Source organism: Sphaerodactylus townsendi, linkage group LG04 (genome assembly GCF_021028975.2).
Source record: "Sphaerodactylus townsendi isolate TG3544 linkage group LG04, MPM_Stown_v2.3, whole genome shotgun sequence".
Taxonomy (NCBI): Eukaryota; Metazoa; Chordata; class Lepidosauria; order Squamata; family Sphaerodactylidae; genus Sphaerodactylus; species Sphaerodactylus townsendi.
Window position 1 is genome coordinate 9840919 of NC_059428.1, and position 20351 is coordinate 9861269.

Below are 20351 nucleotides of genomic sequence, written 5' to 3' on the forward strand. Positions count from 1 at the left end.
GCCTAGATATGTGTGTGTGGGTGTGTGTGATTTTCCGTCCCGCCCCCACATGACAAACTCTGTGTGCGCATGCCCACAGAGAAGAAGAAGAAGAAGAAGAAGAAGAAGAAGAAGAAGAAGAAGAAGAAGAAGAAGAAGAAGAAGTAGTGGCAGTAGAAGAAGAGTTTTGGATTTATATCCCCCCTTTCTCTCCTGCAGGAGACTCAAAGGGGCTTACAATCTCCTTGCCCTTCCCCCCTCACAACAAACACCCTGTGAGGTGGGTGGGGCTGAGAGAGCTCTGAGAAGCTGTGACTAGCCCAAGGTCACCCAGCTGGCGTGTGTGGGAGTGCACAGGCTAATCTGAATTCCCCAGATAAACCTCCACAGCTCAGGCGGCAGAGCTGGGAATCAAACCCGGTTCCTCCAGATTAGATACACGAGCTCTTAACCTCCTACGCCACTGCTGCTCCTCTAAGGCTCCAAGTGAGAGCTCCGAGTGCCACTTCCGGCACCCATGCCATAAGTTCGCCATCACTGGAGTAGACAAACCCGACCTTCATGGACCAAGCCTCTGACTCAATATAAGGCAGCTTTATGGGTATACATGGAAAAACACCACACAGGAATGTCTGTAAAAATTGACCCCCCTCTCACCGGGCAGCCCGCCATACCTTAATTCCAGGATGTTGATGACGTTCCCGGAGGGGAAGATTCTCCGGATGTAGTTGAAGTCTCCCACGTAGAGGCTCCCGTTGGACCCGCATGTCAAAGCGACCGGCGCCAGGAGCTTGTTCCCGTCGGCGAGGCCGTTGCAGCTGGGGCAGGAGATGCTCCGCCTGCGCCCGTTTCCCATGATGCTCCCGATGATGGGCGGCTGCTGTGAAATGAACTGGTTTTCCCCGTTCCCCTTATGCAGGATCCCTGCAAAGTGACAGAGGGGAAAAAGACATTGGGGTGCAAATAGTTGCTGCTGAGGCAGTTGGGATACATAACCGCGTGAGCCACGTGGGCAATGAGAGCAATGTAAGCAGCAGCAGAAGGAGAGTTGGATTTATATCCCCCCTTTCTCTCCTGAGGAGCCGCGTGGCATAGTGGTTAAGTGAATGCACTGCCACTCACACGGTCAGGAGTTTGAGTCCCCTGTGAGTCAGATATCCTGGCAGCTGGCTCATGGTCAACTCAGCCATCCATACATCCATTTCTTGGTCGGTAAATGAGTACCTAGCTCATAGCTAGGGGGTAAAGGATAGCTGGGGAAAGCAATGGCAAACTACCCCCCAACAGAAGAAGAAGAGGAGTTTGGATTTATATCCCCCCTTTCTCTCCTGCAGGAGAGTCAAAGGGGCTTACAATATCCTGCTCCTCACAACAAACAATCTCTATGAGGCGGTGGGGCTGAGAGAGAGCTCCGCCAGAAGCTGTGATCAGCTCCAAGGTCACCCAGTTGGGATGCGGTGGAGTGTACAGGCTAATCTGAATTCCCCAGATAAGCCTCCACAGCTCAGGCGGCAGAGTGGGGAATCAAACCCGGTTCCTCCAGATTAGATACACGAGCTCTTAACCTCCTACACCACTGCTGCTTGCCTATAAAATCACTGCTCGCAGTGGTACCCCAGGGTCGAACACGACTGAAGGGGAAACTTTACCTTTTTCTCTCCTGTAAGGAGACCCAAAGGGGCTTACAATCTCCTTTCCTTTCCCTTCCCCCCCCCCCCCCGCTGCTCCCCCAACAAACACCCTGTGAAGTAGCTGGGGCTGAGAGCGCTTCAAAGAACTGTGACTAGCCCAAGGTCACCCAGCTGGCATGTGTTGGAGTGCACAAGCTAATCTAGTTCACCAGATAAGCCTCCACAGCTCAAGGGGCAGAGAGGGGATTTGAACCCGGTTCTCCAGATTAGAGTGCACCTGCTCTTAACCAGCACACCACTGCTGGCTCTCTAAAGCAAGATCTGCCTCCCTGCTTTTTTAACGTGAAAACGGGCAGTTGTGTGGCAGTTGGTCCATTTGGCATCTCCCTATATCTCCATTTTGGCCCCAAACAGCTCAGAAGCTGCTGTCCAGTCAGAAACAGCCCCTCACTTCCCTCTTCTGAACGTGTTTTGGTGTACGCGGGAGCAGGCACAGAGAAACTGAGAAGTTGCTATGGATCGGCCTGCTGCCCCCACTATAGCCTCTACATAAGAACATAAGAACTAGCCTTCTGGATCAGACCAGAGTCCATCTAGTCCAGCACTCTGCTACTCGCAGTGGCCCACCAGGTGCCTTTGGGAGCTCACATGCAGGAGGTGAAAGCAGTGGCCTTCTGCTGCTGCTGCTGCTCCCGAGCACCTGGTCTGCTAAGGGATTTGCAATCTCAGATCAAGGAGGATCAAGATTGGTAGCCATAGATCGACTTCTCTTCCATAAATCTGTCCAAGCCCTTTTTAAAGCTATCCAGGTTAGTGGCCATCACCACCTCCGGTGGCAGCACATTCCAAACACCAATCACACGTTGCGTGAAGAAGTGTTTCCTTTTATTAGTCCCAATTCTTCCCCCCAGCATTTTCAATGGATGCCCCCTGGTTCTTCTTTAAAAAAAAAGATACCTAAAGTTTACAAATGGAAAAGAAAGCTTGCTGTAAATATAGTCTGATGTCCCCCTCAATTGCCCCTCCCAACCCAAGGTATCATAGAATCATGGAGTTGGAACAGACCCCAAGGGCCATCAAATCCAGCCCCCTGCCATGCAGGAACATACAATCAAAGCACTCCTGACAAGTGGCCATCCAGCCTCTGTTTAAAAGCTTCCAAAGAAGGAGACTCCACCCACTCTGAGGCAGTCGAACAGCCCTTAGCATCAGGAAGTTTCCTCCTGAGGTTTAGGTGGAATCTCCTTTCCTGCACCTTGAACCCATGACCCCTGGTCCTAGTGTCTGGAGCAGCAGAAAACAAGCTTGCTCCCTCACCAACATGGCATCCCTTCAGATATCTAAACATGGCTATCATGTCACCTCTTGACCTTCTCTTCACTATCCTAGTGGAAGTAGCAAATTAGGTAGGAAAACAGAACTGAATTTCTTCTCCAAGGCAAATCTCCTACTTCCACCATGCCTATCTCCTTCGACCCTCTGCTTCTTGGAACCGTAAAGGTTTGCTTGCAACAAAGAAGAGAAGAAGAAGAGTTTGGATTTATATCCCCCCTTTCTCTCCTGCAGGAGACTCAAAGGGGCTTACAATCTCCTTGCCCTTCCCCCCTCACAACAAACACCCTGTGAGGTGGGTGGGGCTGAGAGAGCTCCGAGAAGCTGTGACTAGCCCAAGGTCCCCCAGCTGGCGTGTGTGGGAGTGCACAGGCTAACCTGAATTCCCCAGATAAGCCTCCACAGCTCAGGCGGCAGAGCTGGGAATCAAACCCAGTTCCTCCAGATTAGATGCACGAACTCTTAACCTCCTACGCCACTGCTGCAAAGTTTTGATCAGACCCGTGGCATGCATCCCTGGACTTCCTTCCCTGTGCTGCAGACGGGAGGCGTTCACAATGCTTTCTTGCGAGACGGCACGGCAAAACACAAGCCCTGCCACAAAGAAGTCCTTGCAGCGGAACTATAGAAGTCCACCCCTCCCCACCGATTCCATGGACGCGCACCAGAAGTTGGCACACTATGTAGGTTACGATAAATAATTTGTTAGCAATTTACGTGGCTCTGTGTGTCTCCCTCCCCTTTTGGCTGAATTATTAATGGCGAAAAAGCAACTACACACGGTGGAACTGTGTCAGCCTGGTGCTATTTTTATGGTTGCAGTGGGGGCTGGGGGGGGGCTGGGGGCGGGGGAGCGAGCGGTAGAGTTGGGAAGGAGCCAACGTACCACTCTGGATGTTGAGAGCATGGTGCTTGTCCAAAGACCAGCCTCCGAGTTTGGACGCGTCGATTTCGTAGCCCTGCAGCACCGCCGTCCTCTTCTCCCAAAGGATCAAGTCCGGACACGATTCGTATTCGAACCCCACTGAGACTGGGGGTGGGGAGAAGAGAGAGGGGGGGAGAGAGAGAGGGGGGAGAGAGAAACCCATTATTTAATTGACTCAGTAATTAATGTGCTACGTCCAGTAATTCAAGCCACCAATTCAGGATTTTCATTAATTGTCATGAACTTGTATTACAGTCACAATGGGTGACATCGACGCAATAATATTTACAAGACTATGGACATTGTTGGTTTAACAAATACATGATTATGGACTTCATGCAATAAATTCATGCAATAAATCATGCAAATACATGATTATGGACTTCATGCAATAAATTTATGCAATAAATTGTTGCATGAATTGGATTTAGTGGAGATATATATGTATTATGAAGATATAATAGTTTGATAAGTCGAATAGCCAACAATTTGGCATACTTTACAAGAAACTAACAGGTAATATAAATTGCTTGGGCCAGCGCCTATGTGCCACGCGTGTTTGTGAATCTTAGATTAATTGACACAGTATCATAGAATCATAGAGTTGGAAGAGACCACCCGGGCCATCAAGTCCAATCCCCCTGCCATGCAGGAACACACCATCAAAGCACTGCTGACGGATGGCCATCCAGCCTCTGTTGAAAAACCTCCAAAGAAGGAGACTCCACCGCTCTCCGAGGCAGTGAATTCCACTGTCGAACAGCCCTGACTGTCAGAAAAACCTCCAAAGAAGGAGGCTCCACCGCCAAGGAGACTTCGTGTTCAGCAGCAACTTATCACAGGGCTTGGTCAAAAAGGCCTTTGTGCAGATTGAAACCAGTTTCTGATTGAAAACACCGTTACATCCATGCAGAGTTTCCCTCTCGAGAAGCTACTGAACATTTTTAAAAAAGGTCAACCTGACAATAGAGGTCGAACAGACGCACTGATTATTTTAAAAAAACCCGGCTCCATCGGAGAGACGTTTCTTAGCGACAAAGCACTCCAGGTCTCCCCGGTTTGCAATTTCGATCTTTTAACTCAGCAATGCTCGTGCGTGGCACTTTGACATGCTACTTGTGGCTCCTTTGAGCGCTGCTTCCAAACGGGGCTCCTGGGTCACGTTTCAGTAAAGTGGGCAAGGTGACTGCCTGGTGGGGGAAGCTGGCGGTTGACAGGAGATCAGAGGCGTAGTGGAGGGAAATGGCGCCTGGGTCAATGGTGCCTGATTTTGTGCCTCCTCCCACGCCGATGTGGCTCGGATGAGCCAAGTCGGTGAAGGGGAGGAAGGGTGTGGGGGCGATTTTGCACCCCGCCATGGGCACCATCCAATCCTCCCCGGTGCGGATGAGCCAAGTCGGCGTGGAGGAGGCGTGGGGGCCCCCTGCACCGACCTGGGAGCTGAGTCAGCATGGGGGAGAAAGGGTGTGGGGGGCAATTTTTGCGGGGGCCCCCCACGTGATAGGATGGAGTGTGCCCAGGGACATGGGACCCGACATGTCCCCATGGGTGCTCCGCCTCTGCAGGAGGTTCCCACCTTGAAACTGGAGCAACAGGTACGCGACAAGTCAAACCTGAAGTGCGGGTCTCTTGCTAGGAATGGAAGTAAATATGGCTCTTTTGGCTGATGACAATTGTGAACGTGGTTCTCTGGATGGATACCATTGTTCTAACAGCAAAGGGACGTCCAATGAACAAGGGCAGGAGAACATATATGAAGCTCTCTCACAGTGCTTCATACTGATCTATCCAGATCAGTACTGCCTGCTCTGACTGCAAGGGGTTCTCCAGCATCTCAAGTTGAGGTCTTTTGCATCACTTCCTTTTACATCCCTTCCTTTTACATCACTTTTAATTGGAGGTGCCGGAGATCGAACCTGGGACCTTCTGCCTGCAAGGAAAAGGTTCTTCCCCTAAGCCGCAGCCCCTTCCCATGTGGAACAAGGCTACCAAGCAGGGATATCACTCAACACAATGCGCATGACCCTCTCTAGAATGGCAAGGTTTTGGTTTCAGAGTGGAACTAAACTTCTTAAAAACTTAGGTGGGGCTGAGAGAGTTCCGAAAAACTGTGACTAGCCCAAGGTCACCAAGCCTTTGCCACTCAGGTGGAGGAGTGGGGAATCACACCCGGTTCTCCAGATTTATTTATTTGTTTGTTTGTTTATTTAATATACCGCCCCATCCCCAAAGGGCTCTGGGCGGTGTACAACATAAAACCATATATAAAATCATCATGGTACAACTTCCATAAATATAATAAAAACAGCAATGGTGTCCTAAGAGAGGCATCTCACTTAAACCTAATCCTCCTAGAAGGAGGAGGGAGAGGTAGTGGGTCCCGATAATATTGGGGACTCATGGAATGGAAGGGGGGGGGCACACTCAGCGGCTGGTCTCTCCAAAGGCCCAGTGGAACAACTCAGTCTTACAGGCCCTGCGGAAATCGCCAAGGTCCCGCAGGGCCCGGACAGCTGGAGGGAGAGCATTCCACCAGGCAGGGGCCAGAGCCGTAAAGGCCCTGGCCCGAGTGGAGGCCAGCCGCATCATTGAGGGGCCAGGGATCTCCAGTAAGTTGGCCTCTGCCAAACGCAGAGGTCGAGCTGGGACATATGGGGTAATGCAGTCCCGAAGGTACGAGGGTCCCAGGCCGCGTGAGGCCTAAGATTAGAATCCACCTGTCTTAACCACTACACCATGCTGGTTCCTGCTTTTACCTTCACAACAGTCCTGCAAAGTAGATTAACGGAGACTGGTCCAAGGTCACCCAGTGAGTGTCACTGCAAGGTGAGTGCCCGAACCCAGCATTCCCAGTTCCTCGTCTGACCCCCTCCAATCACACAACCTCTCCAACAAAACCATTGACGAGACAACACAAGCCGTCTCTTACCAAAGGCTTCCGACAGCCCGTACACCTTCTGATTGTAGACGTCCGTCTTGTCCCACACAAAGTAGTAGGAGAGCTCCGGACCCGCGGCGAACCACTTCCGGAAGAGGCGTCCCTCAACCGCGACCATGAGGTGGACTTTCATCAGGTTGAACGGGATGGTTGGATGGGTCAAGCTGATCCTCAGGACGGATTTGTAGCCGGACGTGCGGCTGCTCAGGTAGCTGAGCTTTATTTTGCTGCCTGAGATTTTAATCTCTTCTTGTAAAGCCTGGAAAACAAGTGCAACATACCGGTGAAACATAAGAAAGAGCCTGCTGGATCAGACCAGAGTCCATCTAGTCCATCACTCTGCTATTGCAGTGGCCCACCAGATGCCTTTGGGAGCTCACGTCCAGGATGTGAAAGCATTGGCCTTCTGCTGCTGCTGCTGCTCCCGAGCACCAGGTCTGCTAAGGCATTTGCAGTCAGGATTGGTAGCCACAGATCGACTTCTCCTCCATAAATCTGCCCAAGCCCCTTTTAAAGCTATCCAGGTTAGTGGCCATCACCACCTCCTGTGGTACCATCCCCTCCTGTGGTGAACGTTATTCAGTGATACAGTTGGCCAAGCAAATAGAATGACAGAAACTCTGTTCTGAAAAATACCTGAACAAAACGTCGCTAAGAACCAAACACCAACAGGCCCAGATTATTGAACTGTTCTCAAAAAGGCGGTTCTAACCAGAGCTGACCTTCTTAGCTTCTGGGATCTCACAAGATTGGGCTAGCCTGGGCCATCCATGTCAGGGCAAAAGACTTACAAAGGTAGTTTGTCATTGACTGCGTCCATGAAATAATCTTATACCTCCTTGGCAGTTTGCCATCCAAGTACTAACCAGAGGTGACTTTTTTTAGCTTCCGGGATCTGATGAGATCAGGCTAGCCTGGGTGATCTATGTCAGATTTACAAAGGTGGTTTGCCACTGCCTGCCTCCATGTAATAACCTTAGACTTCCTTGGCAGTCTCCCATCCAAGCACTAACCAGAGCTGAGCTTCTTAGCTTCTGGGATCTGATGAGATCTGACTAGCCTGGGTGATCTATGTCAGGGCAAAAGACTTACAAAGCTGGTTTGCCACTTCCTGCCTCTATGTAATAACCTTACACTTCCTTGGCCGTCTCCCATCCAAGTACTAACTAGAGCTGACTTTGCTTAGCCTCCAGGGTCTGACAAGATCAAGTTAGCAGGGCCCGGTGGCACGCTGAAACAGACTTAAATGTGTTTTTTCTAAACCTTCTGCCATTTCACCACCTACGGAACGGTGAAGTAAAGCACATTCTGATATATATTCCAATATGAGTTTCAGGAACAACATACAACCGTAGGGTTCATTCAGCCCAACACATCTGCAATGTTATGAGCGGTAGTAAAAATATGTACCGTGTTTTCCCCAAAATAAGATAGGGTCTTATATTAATTTTTGCACCAAAAGATGCATTAGGGCTTATTTTCGGGGTAGGGCTTATTTTAGGGGAAATGCGGTACCTTCACAATTCATTCAGGCGGGCTCTCGGCAGCCCGTCACGTGTGATGCAAGCCGCGTCCTCATCGGCAGGGAGCACCTTGCTGGATCACACCATCCTGATCTGTAACTACCGGTAGGGCTTATTTTTGGAGTAAGGCTTGTATTTCAAGCATCCTCCCAAAATCCTGAAAAATCACGATAGGGCTTATTTTCGGGGTAGATCTTGGTTTTCGGGGAAACACGGTATTCCAACACACATTCCTATATTCAAGCCAAACACCGGGAAGGAAGGACAGAAGGCCTATGCATAGATAATTAGAGAAAACAGGGTGGAACAGCCCCTGTTTGTGTGTGTATAAATATCTTAGCATGACAGGGATCTATAATGAACAAAGGCACACCATTTACAGAATTTTCCTGAAAGCTTTGATGACACAGTGAACAGCCTCAAAACCCCCCGACTATCCGGAGCTTAATTTCACACATGCTGAATAATGCACTTTCCGTCTGCTTTGAGTGCACTCTGCAAATGGTTTTCGCTCCGTGAAATGGCAAAGTCCACTAAAGGGCACTGGAAATGGACTGAAAGTGCATTATTCAGCATCTGCGAAAGTGCCCCTTGGAGCCTGGGCGCCAAAACAGGATCGGCCTGATTAGTATTTGGACGTGAGGCCATCGAGGAAGACCCGGGGGGCGGGAAACACCTCTGCTTATCTCTCGCCTTGGAAACCCCGCGAAGGGGTCACTGTAAGTTGGCTGCGACTTCACGGCGCTTAAATATAAAAGGACACGTTGACATGTTTTCGACCAATTTTCAGAAAACTTTTCTAACAGCTCAGAAGCCGGGAATATCTGCACAGACAGAAGCAAGCTGAAGCATAAGAACATAAGAACTAGCCTGCTGGATCAGACCAGAGTCCATCTAGTCCAGCTCTCTGCTACTCGCAGTGGCCCACCAGGTGCCTTTGGGAGCTCACCTGCAGGATGCGAAAGCAGTGGCCCTCTGCTGCTGCTGCTGCTCCCGAGCACCTGGTCTGCTAAGGCATTTGCAATCTGAGATCAAGGAGGATCATGATTGGTAGCCAGAGATCGACTTCTCCTCCATAAATCTGTCCAAGCCACTTTTAAAGCTATCCAGGTGAGTGGCCATCACCACCTCCTGTGGCAGCATATTCCAAACACCAATCACACAACGTGTGATAAACGCTCATCCTGACCACAGAAGCCCAAATTGCTCCGTCTCTTGGAAAAGGAAATGTGGAAACAGCTGTGTCCACTGACATGTGTGTTGCTGATGAAAAGGGAGCACATTCATACCATGTTCACAACTGTTTGCAAGTGGATTTTACTATTCCGCACAGTAAAATCTAGCTTCAAAGTGCATTGGAAGTGGATTGAAAGTGCATTATTCTGCATGTGCAGAAGGGGCCAGAGACTTCCTTTCCTCTTTGTGGAGCTCACAATGCAGTAGGATGTGTGATATAGAGTCTACTTCCCTTGAATTTCACACATGTACCCTCCTGCGCTGTGGGATCTTTTAAAATCTTCCCGCTACATTGGCAGATGAAAAAGTGTCAAAACAGGCCCTAGAAAAAGCCCAGTGGCATTTTGCGGATGTAATATTAGATACATAGGGGGTGGCCAAAATTCCCGATCAGGATTTCAATAATTTATATAATAAGTTTATTATATAATAATAGCTGGCGTTTTAATTACATTTGCAAAAATTCAGCCCGTTCTTTCCCTCTGCCAGTTAATTTTAACTATACAACAATAATATAATTACATTTTCATGTAATTTCATGCTATTATTATATAATTACATTTTCATGTAATTAAAACGCCAGCTATTATTTCATGTAATTACATTTTCATGTCAGGGCTGAGGATGTAACAGGATTGAGGATGTAACGGCCAGAATCACTGGGGTGTTGTGCGGTTTCCCGGCTGTACGGCAGTGTTCTAGTAGCATTTTCTCCTGACGTTTCGCCTGCATCTGTGGCTGGCATCTTCAGAGGATCTGATAGGCGCCAGCCACAGATACAGGCGAAACGTCATGAGAAAATGCTATTAGAACACGGCTGTACAGCCGGGAAACCGCACAACACCCCAATAAAAGGATGCTTTGTGCAATTAGCAGAGACCCCCAAATACATCCTGAAAAGGGTAATTCACAAGCCAAGAGCGGCTGCAAACCCATAGCTCGGAAAAGCAAAAGCACAGTGGCTCTCATAATTATTTACGCTGCCCGATGCAGCCTTTTTCATTTGCATAGCTTGCTGTGTACAAGGGTGAGAAACAACAGAACTGGGGGAAAGCCAGGGTATTTTTCCTTCTTTTAAAAAAAATTATGTATTTCACAAGCTTAGCAACCAGGCATGCTGGGAATCGAGGCAGCTGGTTGCAAGCGGAGCAGTATTAGGTGAAGAGGGGGGTGCAGGGAGAAGTCCTTTAATGCGATCTGTCTTCGCAGCCAGATCGCATGGGAGAGGGGCAAGCAGAAATAACTACCGAGGATGCAACGCCTTGTGCAATTCCGTGTTAGGAAATTATTGCTTCTCTCAAGTGTGGTCCGCCTTTATTGATTGACTGCTGTAACGAACTTGCCCCACCCTGAAGGGCTGGTGTACAGCAGGCCAAAGGGAGAAGGCCTTAGCAACAGCCAGAAAAAGAAAAAAAGGCTCCACAAGGAGAGAACCGACCTGATTGGCTGAAAAAGGTCCAGTAACGTTTGGCAAGAGCTAGGGGGAGCCAGTGGGCTTAGAGCACTGAGAGGAGAGTTGAGTTCTGATCGGAGTCGGTCAGAGAGAGAGCAGAGCAGAGTCTGGCAGAGAGGAGTCTGTCAGCTCTGGAAGAAGAGGATTCTGTCTCAGCAGAGTTGGCTGACAGAAGTCCAGTCCCTGTCTAAGCGGTGTATGCTTGACAGAGAGAGGAGGCCCTGACTGGGTGCAGATTGAAGTGCCCTTCAGGAGCTTGGCGGTTTTAAAACTGCCCAGACCTATCTAGTCTGCCTTGCCCCTGGGTGTATCACCAGAATCACCAGTCTGGGAGAAGCCAGTCCAGAGGCAGGGAAGCCATATTAGGACTAGTGGGAGAGAGGGAGGCCAAGTGTGCCAGAATCTCCTGGGCTTGGACTGTGTGCTTGGGTGTGATCAGTGGGTATTGGAGCAGTGAGGAATAGTGTCTGCGTGCGTAAGGGAATTTAATTGTTCAAAGCTAAATCTTCCCTTAAGAGACACCTGCGTGTGTCGGTGTGCATATGAATCTGAAGTAACATCTTAAGACAAACTTATTCTGAAACCAACAACCGTAAAACCCCTCCACTTTACCTGAGAAGCCTCCTTGCGAAAGCCAGCAAATAAACGTTTCAGTTTTGTTCATCTTTTAAAACCTTTCCAGTCATTAGTATTTTTGTCTGTGTGTCGGTGTTCCCCAGTCAGGGTGGTGGCCGTGTGGAAAATCAGGATTGGAAGTGGGCTATATAGAGAGAAAAATATTGTGGTGGCAGCGCATGAAAGCAGAACTTATATATAAGTGGCTTTCTGTTTACATTGGCGGCAAGCGGCGGGATCCGAGTAATATCTAGATCCAGTAACAACACGCTGAGGAAAGCCCATTTCATTTTGTTTTATTTTATTTTACTGATTTCTGTGAGGAAAAGCAGTCACTTTCACCTCACACAATGGCACCACCTAAGACACAGGAAGAAGCTGGTGAGGGGAAAGTCACAGCAGATGATATTGAAGCATTTGAAGGAATTGGTCAGGAATTAGAGATTTTGAAACCTAAACTGGCCAGTATAGATGCTGGGATTGAGAAAGCTAAGATGGCTTCTGGAGATGAAAAAGCAAAATTAGAGGCTAGAGTGATGGCCGAAATGAAATATAAAAAAGGTAGAAGTTGAAATAGTTAAATTAAACGGGCTGAAAGGGCCAGAAAGAAAGAGCCGTTTAAAATGGCGGAAATCGTGAGGCAAACATGAGCCACGAGAAGGACATGTTTGATTTGAGAGTGAGGGAAATGAAGCTCAGAGCAGAGCTGCCCATCCCCCACACTGTTGTGGAATTTCCCTCATCAGATGAGAAAATGGAAACAGTTTCCAGGGTTGCCAGTGTACCAGATAAACTGGAGGGAAATCTTTTCCCAAATGCTGATGGGAAACCCTCAGAATGGCACCCAGAAGATGCAGTTGGAAGTGACAACGCCAACCCTGCAAGGTGTGCCTTGCCAACATTTAGAAGTCCAGGAGGCGCAGAAAACTCCTTAACGCCTGACTTTGTGAACCAGGCTGAGTCTGCAGCAGACCCAGAGTTGCAGATGGACAGTGTTCATGCTGACTGGTGCCAAGAAGACCAGAGGCAGGATGAGTTCCTGAAAGAACGGAAGGAGACAGCTGAGCTTGCTGACCCAAAAGCTATCAAGGTGGTTCCAGTTCAGTGCCAGGCAGTTCCAGAGGTGGAGGCGGTTGCCAACGCCCTCCCAACGTGCCCAGCGGTGCAGCTGAACAACGTTCCTGCGGAGCGGTACCGGGAAGTTCGCAAGACGATTCCTGTGAGGGAAAAGGAGGCGCAGTTGCCAACACCCTCCCAACGTGCCCAGCGGTGCAGCTGAACAACGTTCCTGCGGAGCGGTACCGGGAAGTTCGCAAGACGATTCCTGTGAGGGAAAAGGAGGCGAAGAAGACTGCCAATGTCTGCCTAACCAACTTTGCGCGGCAGGAGGTTCCAGTTCCTGAAACGGATCCAGAATGCAGCAAGAGCTGGGACATTGTTGTACAGGACTTGTGCAGGACAGTGCAGGTCTGGCAGAAACATCAAAATGAACTGAAAGCAGCAGCAGCCGCAGACCTCAACAGAGCGCTTCAGCAGCCAACGATGAGGACTGTTGTGAAAGCCCAACATTGCAGCTGCCCAGCAGAAGACCGAGCTGAAGTTTTGAATACCAGACTCAAGAGGAAATTTGAGGGGACCGGGGGAGGTCAATCTGGTATAAAAATGAAAGGGTCTGATATGCATTATTTGATAAGTGTGTGTTCTGGTGGAGGGCACTGTAAGAACGTGCTTTATGATGAAATGACAAAGCCTTACCACAAAAGAGGCAAAGTGGTAAAGAAAGCCAGAGGTGTAAAACCTCAAGCTTTTGATTTGGCAGAAAGGGGTAAGTTTAGAAGGAAATTTACCTTGCCTAATGTGGTGTCACCATCCAAATTCACCACCGCACTCAAAAGGCAACTTAACCTTGCCATGAGTGAGGCATGGAATGTCCAGCTTAGGGATTTGGATAACCACTCATGAGGGAAGCACCTTTTACTGGAGGGAAAAGGGAAAATTTACCCTGTGCTTAGAGCACCCACCCAGTAAAGACATCTGAATAGAAACAGGTAACAGAGAATGTATGTAGGCATTACTGAGTTTAAAAATGCTTGTTGAAATATAATGCCATTGCTGGAAATTGCTATTGAAGTATAATATAGGATTTATGGTAAGTTTAACCTGGTAAGAATGTTTATGGTAAGTGAACTTTAAGGTAAAAACTGAATGCATGTGAAAATGTGAAATTTTATGAAAACTGTTTTAAGTTTTGTTGTTAGCGATGTGTAAGCTTTATTTACACTGCTGCAACGCAGGTTTGCCGCCTCAGTAGTCCACATAATGTTTTAGGGAAAGAGGGACATATGTAAATCGAATCTTGCCCCACCCTGAAGGGCTGGTGTACAGCAGGCCGAAGGGGCAAGGCCGTAGCAACAGCCAGAAAAATAGAAAAAAAGAACCTCTACAAGGGAGGGCAGAGCCTGATTGGCTGAAAAAGGTGTCCAGTAACGTTTGGCAAGAGCTAGGGAGCCAGTGGGCTTTAGGAGCACTCGAGAGGGAGAGCTTGAGTTCTGAGTCGGAGTCGGGTCAGAGAGAGAGCAGAGCAGGGAGTCTAGCAGAGAGGAGTCTGTTCAGCTCTGGGGAAGAAGAGGATTCTGGTCTCAGCAGAGTTGGCTGACAGAAGTCCAGTCCCTCCTGTCCTAAGCTGTGTGTATGCTTGACAGAGAGAGGAGGTCCCTGACTTGCAGGATTGAAGTGCCCCTTCAGGAGCTTACGGTTTTAAAAACTGCCCAGACCTAACTAGTCTGCCTTGCCCCTGGGTGTATCACCAGAATCACCCAGTCTGGGAGAAGCCAGTCCAGGAGGCAGGGAAGCCACATTAGGACTAGTGGGAGAGAGGGGAGGCCAAAGTGTGCCAATCTCCTGGAGGCTTGGACTGTGTGCCAGGTGTGATCAGTGGGTATTGGAGCAGTGAGGAATAGTGTCTGCGTGCGTAAGGGAATTTAATTGTTCAAAGCTAAATCTTCCTTAAGAGACACTCCATGCGTGTGTCCGGTGTGCATATGAATCTGAAGTGTAACATCTTTTAAGACAAACTTTATTCTGAAACCAACAAGCCGTAAAACCTCTCCAGTTTACCTGAGAAGCCTCTTTGTGAAAGCCAGCAAATAAACGTTTCAGTTTTGTTCATCTTTTAAAACCTTTCCAGTCATTAGTATTTTTGTCTGTGTGTCGGTGTTCCCCAGTCAGGGTGGTGGCCGTGTGGAAAATCAGGATTGAGTGGGCTATATAGAGGAAAAATATTATTGGTGGCAGCGCAGAAAGCAGAACTTATATGAGTGCCCTTACGTTACAACTGCTGTTTTGCAGGAAAGGTCAATCATGGAGGGAAACGACACCGAGCCAGTGGTGATGGAAGGCGCAGGGGAGGGTACGGCACGGAACGAGGGAGCAGGGAGAGAAACATCAACATGCTAACGCTGCGATTCCAAGCTCAGTTTAGACACCATGCGACACTCTAAAAACGGGTAAGGTAAAGCCAAGCCGGAGGGGGAGGGGGGTTCTCTGTAGACCTCGAAGAGGGATTTCACAGGAGGATTCTAGTTTCAATAGGGCAGCTGGGTAGGTCTGCAGTAGAAGAGCAAGGTTCGACTTCAGTAGTGCTTTAAAGAGCGACAAGATTTCCAGGGGATAAGCTGACAACAGAGGTGGAGCGCTCACGGGGACTTGTGGGGACACATATCCCTGTGTGCATGCCAGCTGGTCCTGTGGGGGTGGAGAATCGCCCCCCCCACTCCTCGCCTCAGCCCCGTCCCACCAGGCTGCTCCTTCGGCCATTTTTAGACCGTCGCCCCTTATGCCTCTGGCTGCCAAGAGTTAAAACTCCCTTTGACAGACAGGGGCCTCCATTCCTAATTGTATCTGATGAAGCTTTGACTGTCAAAAGCTTATACCCAGAGGTGGGATCCAGCAGGTTCTCACCAGTTCCCGAGAGTGGGTTACTAATCATTTGTGTGTGCCGAGAGGGGGTTACTAATTGGGCCTGCTTTTCCGTTAGAAATTCCATTAGGTCCAAAAATCATAAAGTCCTGTTATTTCCTATGTGGCTGGTTAGTGAAGGTAGAAAACGGGATAATTCTCCCTGTTGGGCTGTTTTAAAAACATGTTTTAGAAAGATGGTAAAGTTCCTTGTTGAAGGAAAGTCTCCTTCTTTTGATGTCTAGAAACAAAATTAAGTATTTGAAAATATTAAGTATTTGACAGGTAGTCAATTAGAGGAGAAGTAGTTGTTTCTGTGGGCAGTAGACGATAGGACTTGCTATAATGAGTTTAAATTACGGACAGAAAGATACCAGCTGGAAATTAGGAATTTTTTTTTACAGTACGAGTTTTTTACAGTAACAGAGAAATTATTAATGCCCCGCCCCCAGAATGCCCAGCCACGCCCCCTGTCGTGCCCCGCCCAGCCCCATTGGCGCTACGCCACTGTTTGAATCCCACCACCGTGGGAACCTGTTACTAAAAATTTTGGATCCCACCACTGCTTATACCCGAGAAACCCTGTTGGTCTTGCAAGGTGCTAATGATACGAATCCTGCAGCAGGTTGCGAAAGGACTACCAGAGGAAGTCGCTGCCCTGTTTCGAGGATTCCACCGCTGGCTGTCCAGGCAGGTGAAAGCACCCAGTTCTGGTCATATTGCAAGGAAAAGGGATTACGTACCAAACTTTTTGGGGGGGAGGGCAGTGATGTCACAGCTGATTTATGGCAACCCTGTAGGTTTTTCAAGGCAAGAGACATTCCAGAGGTGGTCTCCCAGGTGGTCTCTCAGAGTTTGGATTTATACCCCGCTTTTCTCAACTGAAAGGAGTCTCAAAGCGGCTTACAAACTCCTTTCCCTTCCTCTCCCCACCACAGACCTCTTGTGAGGCTGAAAGAGTTCTGAGAGAACTGTGACCAGCCAAAGGTCACCCAGAACGTTTCATGTGGAGGAATGCGGAAACAAACCCAGTTCAGGAGCAGCAGTGGCGTAGGAGGTTAAGAGCTCGTGTTATCTAATCTGGAGGAAGCGGGTTTGATTCCCAGCTCTGCTGCCTGACTTGTGGAGGCTTATCTGGGGGATTCAGATTAGCCTGGGCACTCCCACACACGCCAGCTGGGTGACCTTGGGCTAGTCACAGCTTCTCGGAGCTCTCTCAGCCCCACCTACCTCACAGAGTGTTTGTTGTGAGGGGGGGAAGGGCAAGGAGATTGTCAGCCCCTTTGAGTCTCCTGCAGGAGAGAAAGGGGGGCTATAAATCCAAACTCCTCCTTCTCCTCCTTCTCCTCCTCCTCCTCCTCCTCCTCCTCCTCCTCCTCCTCTTCTTCTTCTTCTTCTTCTTCTTCTTCTTCTTCTTCTTCTTCTTCTTCTTCTTCTTCTTCTTCTTCATAAAATCGTAGAGTTGGAAGAGACCCCAAGGGCCATCAAGTCCATCGCATTGGCTTTCTTGGCCGCCGCGTCACACTGCTGGCTCAGTTCAACAGATTAGAGCTCACCTGCTCTTAACTGCCACACCATGGTGGCTCCCTGCCTCTAAATATGCTCCCATACAAATATTTGTCAGGGCTGAGGATGTAACAGGATTGAGGATGTAACAGGGCCACGTTCACCCAGCGAATTTCCACGACAAAGCAGGGATTCAAACCTGGGTTCTCAGAGCCTTGTCAGACACCTTAACCACTAAACCTTGCCGGTTTTCTCCTTCCTTGAACAATACAGGAGCATTCTCCACCAACAGGCCTTCAAGCAGGCAAATAAGTCTGAGAGGAGAACACGGCCCCAGGTTCTCCGGTTTCCTTTTGCCTACTTTGTTTTGCTTTTGCAGAGCAGCTCCGAGTGGATAAATGTGGCCTTTTCTGCTTCACGTTTCGCAGCAACCCAATTGTAAATAATGTGGCTCTGGGACTCAATTCCCTCCCCCTCTTTCTTCCCATTTTCCCCCAACAGTGACAATTGCAGATTTTCGCTGCTGGGGACCGCTGTTAACCAACATTTCCCCGTCGGTCGGTCAGTCGGCTGTGAGCAGAAACAAGCGACGGCAACGAGACGAGGGGCGAGCTTGAAATATTGAAAGGATGCAAATGCTAGGTAAATTAGCTGAGGGCTCTGGAAAGGAGAGAACCTTTGTGCTTGAGGGAAGGCATGGGTGTGTGTGTGTGTGGGGAGAAAGGGCACGGCTGCCTTGGCCAGAGTAAAAGAAAGCAGAGCTGCTCCTTGAAGATACTGGCGTTCTTGAATAGCCAAACAGTCCGGGACCCAGGACTATTCGCCGGCCAGTGTTTTTATAGCCCTGGCCCCGGCCTGGTGGAATGCTCTGCCTGGTGAAATCCAGGCCCTGCGGAGTCTGTTTCAGTTCCTCAGGGTCTGCAAAACAGAGCCGCCGGGCCTTTTCTGTCAAGCCGGCCGGACATCCCCTCCCGCCTTAAAATTACCTCTTGTCCTCGATTGGCTACAACATGTGCACTTGCTACGCAGTGGCGTAGATGGTTAAGAGCTCGTGTATCTAATCGGGAGGAACCGGGTTTGATTCCCAGCTCTGCCGCCTGAGCTGTGGAGGCTTATCTGGGGATTTCAGATTAGCCTGTGCACTCCCACACACGCCAGCTGGGTGACCTTGGGCTAGTCACAGCTTCTCAGAGCTCTCTCAGCCCCGCCCACCTCACAGGGTATTTGTTGTGAGCGGGGAAGGGCAAGGAGATTGTCAGCCCCTTTGAGTCTCCTGCAGGAGAGAAAGGGGGGATATAAATCCAAACTCCTCCTCTTCCTCCTCCTCTTCTTCTTCTTCTTCTTCTTCTTCTTCTTCTTCTTCTTCTTCTTCTTCTTCTTCTTCTTCTTCTTCTTCTGCTCCCATGTTGGATTTTTATGCCATCTGTTGTATCTGCTTTAGATTTTATGATGTTTTAATGTTTCTATTTATTGTAGTTATGGTGCATGTTTTTATGGTAAGCTGTCTTGAGTTGCTAGAGATATGGCGGGATATAAATACACGAAATAATAAGTAAGTAAGTAAGTAAGTAAGTAAGTAAGTAAGTAAGTAAGTAAGTAAGTAAGTAAGTAAGTAAGTAAGTAAGTAAATAAATAAATAAAGCGTCACATATGAATCAGTCACACCAAATCAGACCGTTGGTAGCTCTCCCCGGTCTCACGTAGAGGTCTTTCACGTCTCCTGTCACCATGTCCTTTTAACTGAGGGTACCAGTGATTGAACCTGGAAACTTCTGCATTCCACGCAGATGTTCTTCCACTGAACCACGGCCACTACCATAGGGCGTGGTTCAGTGATGGACCAGGCTACAGGACGTTACAAGTGGGTTCAGCCAGAGCAGACAGTGGCCCTAGGCAGGTCCAAAAGAGGGTGTAATTAACTCTTTCCTGTCCGGCCACCACCTCTGCTGTTTTCACAAGATATGGAGCCCTGGTGAGCAGCAGTGGCGTAGTGGTTATGAGCAGGTGTACTCTAATCTGGAGGATTGTCCTCTTAGGCTCCTCCGTTCATCGGAGGGGAATCTCCTGGCCCCAAGGATATCCGGCCAGCTTCCACGAGGGCCAGGGCCTTTACTGTCCTGGCCGCAACCTGGTGGAATAAGCTTCCGAGGGCCCTGCGGGATTTACAACAATTCTGCAGGGCCTGCAAGATGGACCTCTTCCGCCAGGCATTTCCATCAAGCCAGCTGGGTTTGATTCCACCACAGTTGTCTTCCCGAGGGCAAGAGAAGAAGAAGAAGAAGAAGAAGAAGAAGAAGAAGAAGAAGAAGAAGAAGAAGAGTAGTAGTAGTAGTAGTAGTAGTTTGGATTTATATCCCCCCCTTTCTCTCCTGTAGGAGACTCAAAGGGGCTAACAATCTCCTTGCCCTTCCCCCCTCACAACAAACACCCTGTGAGGTGGGTGGGGCTGAGAGAGCTCCGAGAAGCTGTGACTAGCCCAAGGTCACCCAGCTGGCGTGTGTGGGAGTGCACAGGCTAATCTGAATTCCTCAGATAAGCCTCCACAACTCAAGCGGCAGAGCTGGGAATCAAACCCGGTTCCTCCAGATCAGAGTGCACCTGCTCTTAGCCACTACACCACTGCTGCTCCAAAGAGAAAGAGTGCTTGGCGCCATTTGACTGGGTGGTTCTTTTAGTAGACTGTATTTTATTGTATTTATTGAATTTACTGTGTTTAAATGTATTTATATATATATTTTAGTGGTTGTACGCCGCCCTGAACCCTATGGGGAACGGGCGGGGTAGAGAGAGATGAAAATAAACAAACAAGCAAACAAGATATGGGATACCAAAGCTTTTTGCTGTCTTTTGGCAAACAGCAGTTTCATTGAGGCGGATTCCAAGGCTCCTTCACCACCACAGCACAGCCTCGGCAAGCAGGGACACAGCCGGCTGCCCTGTGAAAACATCCCGCCCCCCTCCTCAGGTCGGTCCGCACCTGGATTTCCAGAACGATGGGGCCTCTCTCGGAACAGGCGCTGGCGAACGCTGTCAGGGGAGACGGCGAGACGACAGGGTTGGGCCGGGCAAAGTTGCTGAGGTCGCAGCTCGGGATGTCGTTTTCTTCATGCCTCATGACGATGGTTTCCATGACGAAGAAGCGGTCCCACGGCAACCAGAGCGTGTGTTCTTGGGTAATGAAAGGAGCCCGTTCAAAATGGAGGATGATGGAGATCCCACCGTTGGTGACAAGGTCGAAGCTGCGGATAAAAACACA

At 49.2% G+C, this 20351-nt stretch overlaps 1 protein-coding gene across 1 annotated transcript in view; it reads right to left on the reverse strand.

Moving 5' to 3' along the window:
• TENM4 (teneurin transmembrane protein 4) overlaps window positions 1-20351 on the reverse strand; it is a 116538-nt gene that overhangs the window by 59217 nt on the left and 36970 nt on the right. Inside the window, exons 6-9 of the mRNA XM_048494008.1 lie at window positions 20073-20334; window positions 6797-7064; window positions 3829-3972; window positions 654-903 (exon numbers count right to left, since the gene is read on the reverse strand). Coding sequence (XP_048349965.1) covers window positions 654-903; window positions 3829-3972; window positions 6797-7064; window positions 20073-20334 — 924 coding nt within the window. The remainder of the gene's footprint in view (window positions 1-653; window positions 904-3828; window positions 3973-6796; window positions 7065-20072; window positions 20335-20351) is intronic.